The 18,964-nt window shown below is 44.8% G+C and overlaps 1 protein-coding gene and 2 non-coding genes across 3 annotated transcripts; all 3 read right to left on the reverse strand.

Annotated features, from left to right (window-relative positions):
* Positions 1-2,985: 2,985 nt before the first annotated feature.
* Positions 2,986-12,243, reverse strand: rps3 (ribosomal protein S3). Its single transcript, XM_041199830.1, has 7 exons — positions 12,085-12,243; positions 11,779-11,909; positions 9,007-9,100; positions 5,788-5,882; positions 4,445-4,632; positions 3,779-3,982; positions 2,986-3,054 (listed from the first exon to the last, which is right to left on the reverse strand). Exons 1-6 carry the CDS (start codon positions 12,112-12,114, stop codon positions 3,783-3,785), a joined length of 738 nt encoding a protein of 245 aa, XP_041055764.1. The 5' UTR covers positions 12,115-12,243; the 3' UTR covers positions 2,986-3,054; positions 3,779-3,782.
* LOC121284551 lies at positions 3,134-3,282 on the reverse strand. Its single transcript, XR_005944514.1, has one exon. It is a non-coding gene; the product is annotated as a small nucleolar RNA SNORD15 (small nucleolar RNA).
* On the reverse strand, positions 8,758-8,906 carry LOC121284553. The gene has a single exon (XR_005944515.1). It is a non-coding gene; the product is annotated as a small nucleolar RNA SNORD15 (small nucleolar RNA).
* Positions 12,244-18,964: the final 6,721 nt, after the last annotated feature.

Genomic DNA, 18,964 nt, shown 5'->3' on the forward strand with positions numbered 1-18,964 from the left:
GGACAATCCCCATACACCACTACTCTCCTCCAATTGGCTGAACTTGTTCTCTCACTGAACAATTTCTCTTTGAACTCCTCTCACTTCCTCCAAATAAAAGGTGTGGCTATGGGTACCCACATGGGTCCCTGTTATGCCTGTCTATTTATGGGGTACGTGGAACATTTCTTGTTCCAGTCCTACTCCAGCCCCCTCCCACAACTCTTTCTCTGGTACATTGATGATTGCTTCGGTACTGCTTCATGCTCTCGTCTGGGCCTGGAAAAATTTATTAATTTTGCTTCCAATTTCCACCCTGCCATCATTTTCACATGGTCCATCTCTGACTTCCCTTCCTTGACCTGTCTCAATTTCTGGTGATAGACCGTCCACCAATATCCATTACAAGCCGACCAACTCCCACAGCTACCTCGACTACAGCTCCTCACACCCCGCTTCCTGTAAGGACTCCATCCTATTCTCTCAGTTGCTTTGCCTCCATCGCATCTGTTCTGATGATGCCACTTTCAAAAACAGTTCCTCTGACGTCTTCCTTCGCCGAGGCTTTCCACCCACGGTGGTTGACAGGGCCCTCAACAGTGCCCAACCCATCTCCTGTGCATTGCCCTTACACCTTCCTCTCCCTCCCAGAACCATAATAGGGTCCCCCTTGTCCTTACTTACTTATCACTCCACCAGCCTCCGCATTCAAAGGATCATCCTGCACTATTTCCAGCATGCTGCCACCACCAAAAACATCTTCCCTCCAGGGAACCCTGGTCCAGTCCTCTATCACCCCCTACACCTCAACCCCCTCCCACAGCACCTTCCCATGCAACCGCAGAAAGTGCAACACCTGCCCCTTTACTTCCCCTCTCCTCACTGTTCAAGGGCCCAAACACTCCTTTCAAGTGAAGCAGCATTTTACTTACAATAAAAATACCTAGAAAAACTCAGCAGGTCTGGCAGCATCTGCGGAGAGGAACAGTTAATGTTTCAAGTCCGTATGACTCAACAAAACTAAGTAAAAATAGAAAAGGGGTGAAATATAAGCTGATTTAAGGTTGGGGGGGGACAGGTAGTGCTGGATAGAGGGCCAGTGATAGGTGGAGATAGCCAAAACATGTCATAGACAAAAGGACAAGGAGGTGAACTGTTTGTCCTTCTGTCTATCTCCACCTATCACTGCCCCTCTATCCAGCTCTAGCTGTCCCACCCCCCCAAACCAGCTTATATTTCACCTCTTTTTCTATTTTTACTTAGTTCTGTTGAGTCATACGGACACGAAACGTTAACTATTCCTCTCCGCGGATGCTGCCAGACCTGCTGAGTTTTTCCAGGTATTTTTATTTTGGACTTCCAGCATCCGCAGTTTTTTGCTTTTATCAGAACAGTTGCCTTCCTAATTGCGCACTGTATCTACCTGTTTACTGGTGTACAAGGACACCCAGATCTCTTTGTACATCCACATTTCCCAATATACCATTTAAATACCCCCTTTTTTTTTACACTGAAGCATATAACTTAATATTTATCCACATCTTGCCATGCTTTTGCCCACACACAATTGTCTAAATCGCCCTGAAACCTCCTCAGAACCCTGCCCCGTTTTGTGTCATCAGCAAACTTGGAAATATTGCATTTGGTTTCCTCATCCAAGTCATTTATAGATCATTAATAGCTGGAGCCCAAGCACTGATGCCTGCGATACACTTGTCACTACCTACCATCTGGAAAGGCCCGTTTATTCCCACTGTTTCTGGTCTGTCAACCAATTCTCAATCTATGCCAGTGTATTGCCCCCCACGTGCTTTAATTGTGCCCACTAACCTCTTAGGTGGGGCCTTATCACTCCTGTGTTTTCACAAACTACTGCAGTGAGATGATTGTGCTTCAAGACCCATTTTCCTTTGTGATTCCAACAAGTCGAGTTTCTCTCCCATTACCCCCAACCCTCCCCCATTCCTGTTGGCTTCAGTTTTGCTCAAGCTCCTCGATACTAAGTGCAGTCACTCTCACCTCAAATTCAACTCTATTGTCTATGTTTGGACCAAAGCTGCAAAGTCAGGAAAGTTGCAAACTTATCAGGAATCCTGACAGTATATCCTGTCAGACTAGTCATTACGCAAAGGAATCAATGCAACTTTCCCTTTACGTTTTTCAATGTATATGGAAATACAAGCTTGATAAAATGCAATTTAATAGTTTAAAATATCTCTCTCCACTCCAAATCACAGATACTATTACACTGTCTAAATGGGCAGAAAAATCAGTCCTTCCTGACAAGCACTTCACAACTAGTCATCAGATACGACAAACTCTAACATCTTAGTTTCACCAGTAAGGGAAAGATCAACCTCCGATCATGTTACCATAATCACTAAACTTTCATTCAACCTGTATAGCAAGTTTATACGGCCAGTCCATCATTGAAGAGAGACAAGAAAAGGCAACTTGCATGTATATGGTGCTTTTATGACTTGACACCTCAAAATGCTTTACAGCCAATGCAGTACTCAAAAGATGTAGTCGCTGTTGTAATGTAGGAAACAGTCAATATGTATTCAGCAAACTCCCACGAAGAACATTTTGATAATGACCAATTAATCTGTTGCAACTTGACTGATGGATGGATGGATGAATACTGGCCAGGACACCTGGGATAACTCCCCTGCTCTTCTTCAAAATATCATGGGATCTTTTACATCCACCCAAGCAGGCACATGAGGCACAACCATAACAACTCACCTGAAGGATGACACCTCCAACAGTGTAATGCTTCCTCAGTACTGCACTGGAATGTCAGTCTTGAAATTTATGCTCAAACCCTGGAGTGGGACTTGAACCCAGAACTTTGAGATTCATAGGGAAGAGTGCTACCCACAATCATAACTGAGTGAGTCATGCAGGTGACTTTGTAACATTCAACAGCAAAATATAACTTCTAGGGACAAAGCACAGCATTGGTATTTCCAACGTGTGATACAAATACAATAGAAATAAATAAACTTTTTTCTTTTCTTTTATTCAAAGCAACAACAGAAAATTAGAAACTTCTTTTAGATGTTGGTACACCTGTAGGGACAGAAAAAGCACAAATTAGATGCAATTAAGCTTAAGCTAGTTAACCACACGCACACATTTGTTACTTAACCCTTCTCAGACAAATGCCTCAAAGTCGTCACTAGATGAGACACAGCACCCAGGAGTCCAGATTCAGAAGCACAGAACATGCCAGCTGCATCAAGAATCCTGAGACAAGCTAAGTTCCATCAGACTCGTCATCAAGCATCATCACTGAAGGAATCTATCAGCATCTTGCAGGTTTTAAAATTCTGTTAATGTCTGACACTGGCAAAATTGCATTTATCCCTCATCTCTAGTCCCTGGAGAAGCTGGTGTCTTGAACTATATCAGCTTTCATGATCATTTTACACTATATGCTGAATCCACAAATGACCAGAATTATTAAATTCAACTCAACAAGGAATCCAGCTCTGAACCAGTGTTCTGTTCCAGTACTATAACTATTCCGTTGATCTGGCATACAATTGGGAAACACAAATTGATGCAAATAAAGAACCAAAATTAAAACAAAACCTCAAATGATGCTCCATCCAACTTAAATAACAAATTCCAGAAACATTTCTAACTAATATTTGATACAGTAGAAGAGACTGGATTTTTCTGTCCATTGACTAGGAAAGGCCTAAAATCTAATCAACATGTCTTGATGTAGCTTCATAGATTGCTAAGGATTTAACAGGTGTGGTTATAGTAAAGGAAAGGAATAGCATACCCAACTATGCAGTTGGAACTGGTCCAGGCTGCTGGATGACAGGTTGCTCTGGTTTGCCTCCCTTCTGTTCTGAAATGGGTGTAGTTGGCAAGATCTCGTCCTTGGGCTCAACAATGCTGACATGATCAGGCAGAGGTTTCTTGGGTCCAATTTTACCACTTGGATCCCATGGCAGCATGATCTTAACTTTGATTCCCAACACACCTGCAAATGAACAAATCAGCTTTAGAACCAAATACATGAAGCCATCATCTATACCATTAAAATGCCAGTGACTATATTTTATATAGCATTATTGAAGGTGCTATCCTTTTTCAAATATTGTAGCAAACCAAAAATAAAGTCAATTTTAATGACAATTTATACAATTGCCATATTTGATTGCTGTTAATTAACCTGAACTAGGAAAATTAACTGAAATCCAGGTAGGTAATTTGGTAGATACAAGTTCAAATGACAGCAACTGTTAGTTTTACAGAAATTCACCTCTGGTGTGCCAGTCTCTTAGCATAGCCAGAAATAGATTTGGTTTGTAAAAAAATATATAGCTGGAAAGGCTGGATACTTATTCTGAACCACCTGAAACAGCCTAACGTTCAGATAAAACATTTTGCCTAGCTGTGGAAAGGCCATCTGCCACGACTTTAGTGCAAGCCCCTCACTCACCTTGTCTTAGCAATACATGACGCACAGCTGTATCAACGTAGTAGTTCACTGGATCACCACTGTGGATCATCAAACCGTCAACAAATTTCATGGACTTGGCTCTCTGGCCACGGAGTTTTCCGGAAACTACCACTTCACAGCCCTTAGCTCCACTTTCCATAATGAAGCGGAGAACACCATAGCAGGCTCTGGGTTGGGAAAGGAAGGTCCAAATTTAATTTCTTCACTTTAACACCACCCCAAATGTTAACACCAAAAAAACCCTTTGGACAACTACTAACTTGAACAAAACATATTAGGAAGGGTGATGCAGAAGGCAGCAGAAGATAAACCATGAGACGTTACATGTTGTCTCCAATAAATGCAGATAATAACGTGTTTAATTAAAAAAAAAGCTTCTGCATTCCTTCCCCCCAATGGCAAATCCTAAGTTAGTTCCTTTTGTGTTGTCAACACTTAATTACACCATCAAATTGGCTATTCTTCAGTGAATGCAGATATATCTATCTTTGAGGACATCATAGTTAAGCTCCACATTAGAGGCTCGCACAGCACAAATTTGCATATGCTTTGGTACAGCTAACAGGACAGGGATTAAGGGCAGCAACCTTGCCTATTTAGCCCCATTCCCTAACCTAGAAACACTGAGGTCAATTGTATCATCTCAATCACTATCTGACAGAAATCATTTGAACCAGGATAGCATTCGTAATCTGTATGACCTGGCACCACAAGCTACAAGTGGACCAACTGCCATCAAGTAAACACTACTCATCAATTAAAAACAAAAAAAGGAACTCAATAAGCCACAATCCTTTATTTTTTGGTTTAGCTGGTTACAAAATATTACTAGTGCCTCTGAAGCACTCAAGTTCATTAGCATGTCAAAATGGTCCAGAAAACAAACTAACCTGGTTAGTAAAACAAAGACATGCTTAAACTGCAATTTAATGCAGCAGTGCAAAATGGTTTCACAGCAGGTGGTGTGAAAATACAGTTTGAATTCAGAGCCTGGGTCTGACACTATATCAGAGCAAATCTTCAGGAGAAACAAGCCTTCTTCCATTTTGGAGTCAGTTCAGACCACAACACTTGACTGTGTTACATTGGCATGAATCAGAAGTGATTCACATTTAAATTAAATTTATACCATAAGTGCATGCACATTCGCAGACAAATGCTTTAGCAAAATAGCCAAAGTACTGTAACTATAAGGCTTTAGAATTACTTCAATTCAATTGGTTATGCCTTTAGCTTTGAAAATCCTTAAATTCCCATTCCACTGAGTTTGAAATATTAGTCTTAGATATTTGAAATAATGCTTAGGGTAAGCAAATCCTTACCTACGCACAGCCAGGCCACCAAGCAACTTGTAACGCAGGGACTCTGCCTGAGCTATAGCACAAAGCCCTCGAGTAGCAACCTTTTCAGCATAGAGCTGTGGAACAAGAAAAATTCAGGACAAAGTGAAAACCTCACATTGCACTATGACTCAAATCCCTATAGCAACTAAACATCATTTCTGCTTAGATCTGCCTTATTCCTTTATTTCACAACTCGACTTAAAAGTCTTGTTTAAAATTCATTCATGCAATGTGGGCTTTGCTGTGAAGGCCAGCATTTATTGCCCATCCCTAGTTGCCTTTAAGAAGGTGGTGGTGAGCTGCCTTCTTGAACTGGTGCAGTCTATGTGGTGCAGGTACACCCACAGTGCTGTTAGGAAGGGGTTTCCAGGACTTTGACCCAGTGACAGTGAAGCACCGGCGATATATTTCCACGTCAGGATGGTGAGTTCCTATCCATCTGCAGCCCTTATCCTTCTACATGGTAGTGGCCATAGGTTTGGAAAGCGCTGTCAAAGGTGCCTTTATGAATTCCTGCAATGTATCTTGTAGATGGTACACACTGCTGTTAGTGTGTCGGTAGTGAATGTTTGTGGAAGGGGTGCCAATCACCTGGCTGCTTTGTCCTGGACAGTTTCAAGCTTCGAGTGTTGTGGGAGCTGCACTCATCCAGGCAAGTGGAGAGTATTCCATCACACTTGTGACCTGTGCCTTGTAGATGGTGGACAGGCTTTGGAGAGTCAGGAGGCGGTTTATTCATTGCACAATTCCTAGCCTCTGACCTGCTCTTGTAGCCACAGTATTTATATGGCTAGTCCAGTTCAGTTTCTGGTCAATGGTAACCCCCAGGTTGTTGATAGTGGGGGATTCAGTGGTGGTAATGCCATTGCACATCAAGGTGCAATGGTTCAATTCTCTCCTGTTGGAGATGGTCATTCCCTGACACTTGTGTGGCGTGAATATTACTTGCCACTTGTCAGCCCAAGCCTGGCTATTGTCTAGCTCTTGCTGCATTTGAGCATGGGCTGCTTCAGTATCTGAGGAGTTGCAAATGGTGATCATTGTGCAACCAACAGCAAACATCCCCACTTCTGACCTTATGATGGAAGGAAAGTCTTTGATGAAGCAGCTGAAGATGGTTGAGCCGAGGACACAACCCTGAGGAACACCTGCAGTGATGTCCTGCAGCTGAGATAACTGACCTCCAACAACCACAACCATCTTCCTTTGTGCAAGGTGACTCCAACCAGCAGTTTTCCCTCTGATTCCTACTGACTCCAGTTTTGCTAGGGCTCCTTGATGCCACACTGTCAAAGACATGATCTGTTAATTGAAGGATCACTTAGCCCTGTCTATTGCTTGCTGCTTATGCTGTTTGGCACATAAGTAGTCCTGTATTGTAGCTTCACCAGTTGACACCTCATTTTTAGTAGCCTGGTGCTGCTCCTGGCATGCCTTCCTGCACTCTTCATTGAACCAGGGTTGATGGTAATGGTAGTGTGGAGGATATGCCAGGTCATGAGGTTAGATTGTGGTTGTATACAATTCTGCTGCTGACGGCTCACAGTGCCTCATGGATGCCCAGTCTTGAGTTGCTAGATCTGTTCGAAATCTATCCCATTTAGCATGGTGGTAGTGCCACACATGGAGGGTATCCTCAGTGTGAAGGTGCAACTTTGTCTCACAACGACTGTGCAGTAGTCAGTCCTACTGATACTGCCTTGAACAGATGCATCTGCAGCAGGCAGGTTGGTGATGAGGTCAAGTATGTTTTTCCCTCTTGTCGGTTCCCTCACCACCTGCTAAAGACCCAGTCGAGCAGCTATGTCACTTAGGACTCAGCCAGTTCAGTCAGTAGTGGTGCTACCGAGCCACTCTAGGTGATGGACATTGAAGTCCCCCGCCCAGAGAACATTCTGCACCCTTGCCACCCTCAGTGTCTCATCCAAGTGGTGTTCAACATGGAGGAGCACTGATTCAGCAACTGAGAGAGGGTGGTACATGGTAATCAGCAAGAGGTTTCCTTGCCCATGTTTGACCTGATGCCATGAAACTTCATGGAGTCCGGAGTTGATATTGAGGGCTCCCAAGGCAATTCCCTCCTGATTGTATAGAACTGTGCCTTCAACACTGCATGGTGATCTGCAAGGTATGATTCCGTGAGGATGATTATGTCGGGCTGCTGCTTGACTAGTCTGAGACAGCTCTCTCAATTTTGGCACAAGACCCTGGACGTTAATAAGGAGGACTATGCAGGGTCGAATTTGCTGTTGTTGTTTCCAGTGCCTGGGTCGATGACGGGTGGTCCTGTCTGGTTTCATTCCTTTTTTGTGACCGTAGCGGTTTGATACAACTGAATGACTTGCTAGGCCACTTCAAAGGGCAAGGGATATGGGCATCACTGGCTAGGCTAGCATTTATTACCCATCCCTAATGCCCTTGTTCAGAGGACATTTTAAGAGTCAACCACATTGCCGTGGGTCTGGAATCACATGTAGGCCAAACCAGGTGATGACGACAGATTTCCTTCCCTAAAGGACATTAGTGAACCAGATGGGTTTTTACAACAATTGACAATGGTTTCATTGCCATCATCAGTCTTTAAATTCCAGATTTTTACTGAATTCAAATTCCACTAGCTGCTGTGTTGGGATTCACCCTGGGTCTCAGGATTACTTGGCAGTTCCGGGAACTTTGCAAATTGAAACCTGTAGAGTCAGTTTCTGGCTCCACTTTAAATCACAGCATTTTGAAGAATATTTTGCACCATCAGACAACCAAACACCAGATGAGGGAAGACACACTCAGTTTGGAAAACCTGCATTTGATTTAGGGAATTGCTATTCAAACAGTGACACTAAACTCCTTGACAGGTGTATTGTACAAACTATGTCTTAGTTTTGATCTGGCTAACCACACACCTATGAGTGGCCTTTTCTCAAGAGTTTCTGCTTGTGATACTCATCAAAACCTTCTCAGACAAATGCCTCTAAGTCATCAATTGAAGGGAGATGCCGTTCAGGACCCCAAAACCAGCAGCACAGAACATGCCTACTGCATCAGGAATCCTAATACAGATCACATCCCATCAGACTCGTCATCAAGCATCATCACTGAAGGTGACAGTAAGAGAGGAGCTTTTGCTCCAACTTGAGTGTAACCTCTGCACAGCCAAAAAAAAACTAATGAGTGTGAAGAGAAAAATCACCCTCAACTTACCTCAACACTTCCCTCTGGGAAACCAAACCGCTTCTGAACAACAGCAGTCAGCTCACGGATTCGGCGGCCTTTCTCACCCAGCACATTCTGAGTCCTGTTAAATAATTTTTTAAAAAATTACTCGGTGCTTTAGGCAAATTGTTCATACAACACAAAAACATGGGTTTTCTAAAGTTCTGTGTCTAAAGCAAATTATTTCATTAAGGACTCTTCAGATTATTATTAATTTACCAAGAACTGTAATTCCACCATTTAAACATTTTAAAAAATTGTCATTCCAAATAGTTGGTCATAGTATGTACCAAAGTTACTTTAAACTTAATACCATCCTTTGCCACTGCTCAACCTCAGACCTGGGGAGTTTTTTTGGGGTTGGTTGAAGGCATGCACTATATAACACAGGATGGAAAGGTGGCAGTATAACTCAGAGGAACTGAAAGTACTCGAGCCTTAGGTAGAGATCTCAAAACGTGCGGTACAAGACAAGCCTCGACACCGTTTTGAAATGGATTTGGACCTACATTTGGGAACACAGTCATGCAAGGTTGGTTCTGCCAAGTCACACTGAAGGTAGAGAAAAGGAAACTCATTCATCATGTAATTCATCATGAGACACTTTTTGGCTATGTGAAAAAATTAATTTTACCATTTATTCAGATCAGGGCAGCACTGCCCATCTTGTCAGTAATTCTATTTATGTTTTTTTCTCTTACTCATTGGTTTGTTTTTTTGTGGACCTATTGACTGTAAGATGCAAGTTTAACTTCAAAGCACCTTAAATCAACTGATATAAGTTAGGTGCAAATCACTTCATAAATGAAAGATCTTTAAGTTTGGGTACACTTATAATGGATAGAATGTCAACTGGTAGCAGAAAACATCAATGAACTATCTTCAACATAGAGCTCAGTTACAGAATTACACACCAGTCATACATGGAGGAATTCAAGATATTCCAGAAGCTTGGCTGGTGCAAAAGAAGCGCTATAATTTTGATGTTCAGAAAAATAACTTGAATTCCACTTTCGCGATCTCAGGAAATCTCACGGGACTTAACAGCCAATGAAGGCCTTTGACAAGGTGCCGCACAGGATGCTGCTCAGTAAGATAAAGAGCCCATGGTGTTAGAGGCAAGGTACTAGCATGGATAGAAGATTGGCTGTCTGGCAGGAGGCAGAGTGGGGATAAGGGGGTCCTTCTCAGGATGGCGGCCGGTGACTAGTGGAGTTCCGCAGGGGTCAGTGTTGGGACCACAACTTTTCACTTTATACATTAATGATCTAGAGGAAGGAACTGAGCGCATCCTGGCTAAGTTTGCAGATGATACAAAGATAGGTGGAGGGACAGGTGGTATTGAGGAGGCAGGGAGGCTGCAGAAGGATTTGGACAGGTTAGGAGAATGGGCAAAGAAGTGGCAGATGGAATACAATGTGGGGAAGTGTGAGGTCATGCACTTTGGTAGGAAGAATAGAGGCATGGACTATTTTCTAAATGGGGAGAGAATTCAGAAATCTGGAGTGCAAAGGGACTTGGGAGCTCTAGTCCAGGATTCTCTTAAGGTTAACTTGCAGGTTGAGTCAGTAGTTAGGAAGGCAAATGCAATGTTGGCATTTATTTCGAGAGGACTAGAATATAAAAGCAGGGATGTGCTGCTGAGGCTTTTAAAGGCTCTGGTCAGACAACATTTGGAATATTGAAAGCAATTTTGGGCCCCGTACGGCAGGAAGGATGTGCTGACCCTGGAGAGGGTCCAGAGGAGTTTCACAAGAATGATCCCAGGAATGAAAGGCTTAACATATGAGGAACATTTGAGGACTCTGGGTCTATACTCGATGGAGTTTAGAAGGATGAGGGGGGATCTGATTGAAACTTACAGAATACTGAAAGGCCTGGATAGAGTGGACGTGGGGAAGATGTTTCCATTAGTAGGAGAGACAAGGACCCGAGGGCACAGCCTCAAAGCAAAAGGAAGACCTTTTAGAACAGAGCTGAGGAGAAACTTCTTTAGCCAGAGAGTGGTGAATCTATGGAATTCATTGCCACAGAAGGCTGTGGAGGCCAGGTCATTGAGTGTATTTAAGTTTCTTGATTGGTAAGGAGATCAAAAGTTACGGGGAGAAGGCGGGAGAATGGCGTTGAGAAACTTATCAGCCATGATTGAATGGCGGAACAAACCCGATGGGCCTAATGGCCTAGTTTCTGCTCCTATCAGCCATGATTGAATGACGGAGCAGACTCGATTGGCCTAATTTCTGCTCCTATGTCTTATGGTCTTATGAAGTGCAATTGCAGTTTGCATTGCAAGGACATGTGGCAGCCAATTTGCATATAGCAAGCTCCTGCAAAAAGCAGTCAGATAACGAGCAGAAAATTTGTTTTAATAGCAATGTTAACTGTGGGGTACAAGTCCATGAACCATCTTTAAAAGTCATCTTTTACATCCAGCCGAGGGGTGACCACCTCAACAGAAAGACCGCACTTCCAATAATGCCAAATTTTGCTGCACTATGTTGAAATGCCAGTCTAAGCTATGTGCTTAAGCCTATGTGGAGGAACTTCACCCCCATAACCTGCCAACTCAAGAGGCAACAATGAGGCGCAGTTTGTCATAATAAAAGCTAAATTCTAGTTGCACACCTCGATCAGAGAGAGCCTGACTTGCTGGCCAGTGAGATCCTCAGCTGGAGCTAAATGCGGCCAGGCAGGGCCCTGCCTGGGACCCACAGTTAATCCTCGCCCTGGCGGCTCTTCTCTCTCTCTCTGGCTTTTTACCTGGTCGCCAAGATGATGATCTCGGTCCTAGTGGGTGTGACACGCACCTCCACGCCGCTGTAGCCGTCCTCGGCCAGTTCGCGAGTCAGGAACTCGTTGAGCTCGGCCTTGAAGATGCCGTCCGCCACGAACTGAAAAAGAGACGGCGCCATGTTAGGGACGGGGAGGCACCATCCGCGTCCATCCTCCGCCAACAGCCGCTGCCAGCCCGCGGTCCGGCCTCTCACACACTCCGAGCCTACTCCCGATCTGATCCCCACCCTTAGTTACCCGCTCGGCCCTCACTCGTTTCCCCCTCCCGCTCACCTTTCGCTTCTTGGAGATCTGCGCCGCCATTTCCCTTCCCGGAGCAGCGGCGAAAAAAAGGAAGTCACCCCCAGGGCGGAAGTAATTTAACTGCTCGACTACTTCCGGCGCGTTTCCCTCTGCCAATGGCAATGAAGAATATCGCCCCACGTGATTGAGATGAACCGCTGGGAATTCTGGGTCATGTAGTTTCCGTTTGAAAGGATAGACTTATGATTGATAAAAACAAAAAAACAAAAAAACTGCGGATGCTGGAAATCCAAAACAAAAACAGAATTACCTGGAAAAACTCAGCAGGTCTGGCAGCATCGGCGGAGAAGAAAAGAGTTGATGTTTCGAGTCCTCATGACCCTTCGACAGAACTTGAGTTCGAGTCCAGGAAAGAGCTGAAATATAAGCTGGTTTAAGGTGTGTGTGTGGGGGGCGGAGAGATAGAGAGACAGAGAGGTGGAGGGGGTTGGTGTGGTTGTAGCGACAAACAAGCAGTGATAGAAGCAGATCATCAAAAGATGTCAACGACAATAGTACAATAGAACACATAGGTGTTAAAGTTAAAGTTGGTGATATTATCTAAACGAATGTGCTAATTAAGAATGGATGGTAGGGCACTCAAGGTATAGCTCTAGTGGGTTTTTTTTTATATTTTATATAATGGAAATAGGTGGGAAAAGGAAAATCTTTATAATTTATTGGGAAAAAAAAAGAAGGGGGTAACAGAAAGGGGGTGGGGATGGGGGAGGGGACTCACGACCTAAAGTTGTTGAATTCAATATTCAGTCCGGAAGGCTGTAAAGTCCCTAGTCGGAAGATGAGGTGTTGTTCCTCCAGTTTGCGTTGGGCTTCACTGGAACAATGCAGCAAGCCAAGGACAGACATGTGGGCAAGAGAGCAGGGTGGAGTGTTAAAATGGCAAGCGACAGGGAGGTTTGGGTCATTCTTGCGGACAGACCGCAGGTGTTCTGCAAAGCGGTCGCCCAGTTTACGTTTGGTCTCTCCAATGTAGAGGAGACCACATTGGGAGCAACGAATGCAGTAGACTAAGTTGGGGGAAATGCAAGTGAAATGCTGCTTCACTTGAAAGGAGTGTTTGGGTCCTTGGACGGTGAGGAGAGAGGAAGTGAAGGGGCAGGTGTTGCATCTTTTGCGTGGGCAAGGGGTTGTGCCATAGGAGGGGGTTGAGGAGTAGGGGGTGATGGAGGAGTGGACCAGGGTGTCCCGGAGGGAGCGATCCCTACGGAATGCCGATAAGGGGGGTGAAGGGAAGATGTGTTTGGTAGTGGCATCATGCTGGAGTTGGCGGAAATGGCGGAGGATGATCCTTTGAATGCGGAGGCTGGTGGGGTGATAAGTGAGGACAAGGGGGACCCTATCATGTTTCTGGGAGGGAGGAGAAGGAGTGAGGGCGGATGCGCGGGAGATGGGCCGGACACGGTTGAGGGCCCTGTCAACGACCGTGGGTGGAAAACCTCGGTTAAGGAAGAAGGAGGACATGTCAGAGGAACTGTTTTTGAATGTAGCATCATCGGAACAGATGCGACGGAGGCGAAGGAACTGAGAGAATGGGATGGAGTCCTTACAGGAAGTGGGGTGTGAGGAGCTGTAGTCGAGATAGCTGTGGGTGTCGGTGGGTTTGTAATGGATATTGGTGGACAGTCTATCACCAGAGATTGAGACAGAGAGGTCAAGGAAGGGAAGGGAAGTGTCAGAGATGGACCACGTGAAAATGATGGAGGGGTGGAGATTGGAAGCAAAATTAATAAATTTTTCCAAGTCCTGACGAGAGCATGAAGCAGCACCGAAATAATCATCGATGTACCGGAGAAAGAGTTGTGGAAGGGGGCCGGAGTAGGACTGCAACAAGGAATGTTCCACATACCCCATAAAGAGACAGGCATAGCTGGGGCCCATGCGGGTACCCATAGCCACACCTTTTATTTGGAGGAAGTGAGAGGAGTTGAAGGAGAAATTGTTCAGCGTGAGAACAAGTTCAGCCAGACGGAGGAGAGTAGTGGTGGATGGGGATTGTTCGGGCCTCTGTTCGAGGAAGAAGCTAAGGGCCCTCAGACCATCCTGGTGGGGGATGGAGGTGTAGAGGGATTGGACGTCCATGGTGAAGAGGAAGCGGTAGGGGCCAGGGAACTGGAAATTGTTGATGTGACGTAAGGTGTCAGAGGAATCACGGATGTAGGTGGGAAGGGACTGGACAAGGGGAGAGAGAAGGGAGTCAAGATAACGAGAAATGAGTTCTGTGGGGCAGGAGCAAGCTGAGACGATCGGTCTACCGGGGCAGTTCTGTTTGTGGATTTTGGGTAGGAGATAGAAGCGGGCCGTCCGAGGTTGGGCAACTATCAGGTTGGAAGCTGTGGGAGGGAGATCCCCAGAGGAGATGAGGTCAGTGACAGTCCTGGAAACAATGGCTTGATGTTCAGTGATGGGGTCATGGTCCAGGGAGAGGTAGGAGGAAGTGTCTGCGAGTTGACGCTCAGCCTCCGCGTGGTAGAGGTCAGTGCGCCACACAACAACAGCACCACCCTTGTCAGCGGGTTTGATGACAATGTCAGGGTTGGACCTGAGAGAATGGAGTGCAGTAAGTTCAGAGAGAGACAGGTTAGAATGGGTGAGAGGAGCAGAGAAATTGAGACGACTAATGTCGCGCCGACAGTTCTCAATGAAAAGATCGAGAGAAGGTAAGAATCCAGAGGGAGGGGTCCAGGTGGAGGGAGAATATTGAAGATGGGTAAAAGGATCCGTTGAACTGGGAGAGGACTCCTGCCCAAAGAAGTGAGCCCGGAGACGAAGACGGCGGAAGAAGAGTTCAGTATCATGCCGAGCCCGAAATTCATTGAGGTGAGGGCGTAAGGGTATGAAACTAAGTCCTTTGCTGAGCACTGAACGTTCAGCATCGGAGAGGGGAAGGTCAGGGGGTATAGTGAATACACGGCTGGGGTTGGGATTGGAAGATGGGGTGGGGACGGAGGGACAGGCAGGGGTGGAGGGTCCTAGATGGGTGTTGGTGTCGATGAGTTGTTGGAGCTTGCGTTCCTTAGCACTTGAGAGAAAGAGAAAAAGTTTCTTGTTGAGGCGTCGGATGAGCCGAAGGATAAAATGAAACTGGGGGCACGCGCAGCTTTGAAAAAGGGTACGGCGGTGCTGCTAAAAGCAGTGGAGAGAGATTTTCAGGTTGATGACCTTTTTATCAAAAATCTTGAGTGTCAAAACGGTTCTGGCTGTCAATGTTAGCTCACATTTATATTCTGCCTTTCGTAACCTCAGGACTTCCCAAAGCATTTTTGTTATATTATCTGTACAAGAGCGAGGAACTAATTGTTATGCGGATGTGCACCCAGGGCACCAGTTTACTGCTGCACTGTAGTCAGTCAGGTACCAAGCAGCAATGTATCAGGTCTACCAGCCACTTGGAGAATTGGATGAAGTACACTTGATGAATCTCAAACATTTTGAGTCTAAATTTTGAACTGCTGGTAACAGAGAGCCATGACATGGTGGCAGCAGGTATCAACGATTAAGCTTCACACACTTAATGTTGAATTAGATAGAGAAAAATCAACCCAAAATAGTGCCAAAGAGGGAGAGAAAAACTGAGTGAATCGTGTGAAAGTGAAATGGCTGTCACTGCGGCAATTAGCACATTGCTTCAGCCCATAGTTAATTGGGAAGCTGATGATGTCCTAGAAGCATTTGAGAAAATTCAACAAAAGTGCAGACTGACATTTCATTAGCTTGCTAAGAAGCAATAGCGAAGAGGAAAGTGTCATCTACATCTTGCTGTGGGCAGGAGAGAAAGGGCTAAATTTGCTGAGCAGCTGGGAGATGAGTGAAGATGACCGTAAAAGCCCAGGCAAATTTTTTTTAAATCACCACACATCTCCAAGCAAAGACAAATCATCAGATCACCAATTTAGATTAAAGCCTGAGGCATGAACCAGGGTGAGCCTGTTGACAATTTCTTAAACAAGATTGAAAAATGCAGCTAGAAATGTAAATTCAAGGAAACAGATGAAAAGTTGATAGATTAGCTCATTTGGGGCTCTGCACGTTGTTGTAGAGTGACCGAGGTGTACTTTTAATGATAGAGTTGAGCTGCAGACACTTCTTGGGTGGAAACATTAAGTTTATTTATAATATACTCAGCAGAACGCTACACGTGTGCTTTCAACTCCAACTCTATCCCTACATTGATTCCTGAGGTAGCCTGCGCTACTCTCCTATTGGTTATGACAGATCATGTGATTTTGCCTAACGAGCATTATTCTTAAAGGTACATTACACACTAAATAAAACCATAATTACTACATTCCTCCCACTTTAACTCAGCTATACATATTATATTTATAAGTACATATTTTTCAAGACAACATAACACTTACACTGGGTAAGGAATTTACAAGATCAGAGTTTCAGGTGGTTTCCTGGTACATGTGGAACGTCTCAGCTCCACTACTTCAGATCCTTTGTCAAGAACCTCCTTCTCCGAAGTTGGCTGACCATCACGTGCTTTGGTGGACACTTGCAGTTTTGTATCCTCACCTCTTACAAGAACATCAGACATGTCAGTCCTGGGTTGAGTATCCTCAGCAGGAAATGTAGACCCGGTCATGATCACTGGTGGAACCAAACCTCGGTGATTTGTCTCTCTCTTCCTTAAATGGTCCACATGTTTACAGATAATCCGGCCTTCCGCCTCCATGTGGTAAGATAGAGGTCCAGTCACCACTTATTTCACCCAGTAGCCACTTTGGTCCTTCCCCGAAATTTTTCATGTATACTGGCTCTGCCACGGTAAATTTCCTCTCACAACTATGCCAGTCATGTCTAGCTTTCTGGCTTCCCTGACTCCTTTCCATCTTCCCCCCTAAATTCAGCATTAAGTTCAATCTCGTCCTGGGACGGCGTTTTGACAATAATTCCATAGGTGTGGCACCTGTTGTTGTGGGGGGTAGTCCTGTAATGAAAAAGAAAGCATACTAGTTTGGTTGCCAAGGAATTGCCAGTTAGCTTTTTCATGCCTGCCTTGAATGTTTGAACCGCTCTTTCGCCTAGTCCATTTGAGGAAGGGTGGTACGGTGCAGTTTTCACATGAGTGATACTGTTGAGGCTGATAAACCGTTGAAACTCAGCACTCATAAATGCCGTGCCATTATCAGAAATGACTACGTCTGGTAGTCCGTGAATGACAAAACTCTGACATAGTTTCTCAATTGCAGCGGCCAACGTTGGTGACTTCACCTCATATACGTTCAACCATTTTGAATGGGCATCAACAATGAGCAGAAACATTGTTCCCAGGAGATGTCCAACGTAGTCAATGTGTAACCGCACCCAGGGTCCACCTGGCAACTCCCATGGGTGTAACGGAGCTGTCACTGGCAACTGCAGTTGCTAACATTGCACATAGTGCTTTACTAAACTCTCCATTTCGCCAACCTTCCCGGCCACCATAAATAGCTGCATGCTTTGGTCTTCATTTGGGAAATTTCTGGATGGGCACTCTGTAATTCAATTAAAAGCAGCTCCCTTCCCTTTGGAGGCACTATCACCCATGTTCCCCATAATAAGATGCCATCCTGTCATTTCATGCCTCCGGGTGAAGTACGGTTTCATTTAGTCAGATACAGGCTCCTGTGACCAACCATATAGCACTTGTTCTCATACGTGAGCTAGGATGGGATCCTGGCTTTTCCAGTCTCTGATCTGTCAAGCACATGCTGGCGAGGAATCTAACAAATTTAACAGTAAAACAAGTTCCTGTGGAACTGAGATGTGCTTATCATTTTCCTGTAAAGGCAAATGACTAAGGGCATCCGCATTTGCAATTTGATTGCCAGGACTATGTATGAAAGTTTATTTGTATGCTGCCAGAATTAAAGCCTATTGTTGTTTTCTTGCTGAAGCTATGGGTGATATAGACTTGTCCTCACTAAACAATTCTATCAATGGTTTGTGGTCTGAAATATTGTAAAATGGCAGCTGTATACATACTGGTGAAATTTCTTGACACAAAAGAGAATGGACAGGCCGCCTTTTTCTATCTGCGAGTATCCTTTTTCCGCTGTGGTGAGCGTTCTTGATACATAACCTACTGGCCGTTCCGTGCTGTTGACCATCCTTTGAGAGAGCATTGCTCCCAATCCGTAGGGAGATGTGTCACATGTCAGCACCAATTCTTTCCTCTGGTCATTATGTACTAATAGATTGGACGAGTGCAACAATTCTTTCACCTTTATGAAAGCACCTTTCTGAGGCGCCTCCCAAGACCAACATTGGTTCTTTTTGAGTAGAGAATGCAGGAGGGCCAGCACTGTAGACAAATTGGGTAAGAACTGGCCATAATAGTTGATCATTCCTAGGAACGACTTGAGCTCTGAGGCGTTCTTTGACACAGTTGCCTCTCTTATGGCTCTCACTTTCTCCGCAACCACATGGAGGCCCTGTGAATCTACTCAATGATCCAAACAGATTACCTCCCTCACTTGGAATGTGTTGTCCCCCCTGCTAGCTTGGCATACAGGTCTTCGATTTTTGGAATTTCCTTTTTTTAAACACACTCCAGCTTACAAGAAAGCTTTTAAGACTTCTTCTAAGTCTGCCAAATGCTCTTTTTCAGTGAATCCTGTCATCAATACATTGTCTAAATAGACTACAGCCTGGGGTAGTCCCTGCAGAAAGCTTTCCATTGTTCTCTGAAAGATGGCACAAGTGGAGGAGACACTGAAAGGCACTCGTGTATATTGGTACAACCCTTTGTGGGTACCAATTGTGACAAATTCCTGGAGGCATTATCCAATTCTAGTTGTTGATAAGCATGATTCATGTCAAGCTTTGTGTACGTTGTCCCCCCGTCAGCTTGGCATACAGGTCT

This window comes from Carcharodon carcharias, chromosome 11, assembly GCF_017639515.1.
Source record: "Carcharodon carcharias isolate sCarCar2 chromosome 11, sCarCar2.pri, whole genome shotgun sequence".
Taxonomy (NCBI): domain Eukaryota; kingdom Metazoa; phylum Chordata; class Chondrichthyes; order Lamniformes; family Lamnidae; genus Carcharodon; species Carcharodon carcharias.

Bases quoted from the DNA above. Each gene is read 5' to 3' on its own strand.
- rps3 (XM_041199830.1), bottom strand. From the start codon at position 12,114: ATGGCGGCGCAGATCTCCAAGAAGCGAAAG. The intron at 9,101-11,778 runs GTAAAAAGCCAG...ATTATTTAACAG, and splicing joins ATCATCATCTTGGCGACCAG to GACTCAGAATGTGCTGGGTG. The intron at 4,633-5,787 runs GTAAGGATTTGC...TTCCCAACCCAG, and splicing joins GGTGGCCTGGCTGTGCGTAG to AGCCTGCTATGGTGTTCTCC.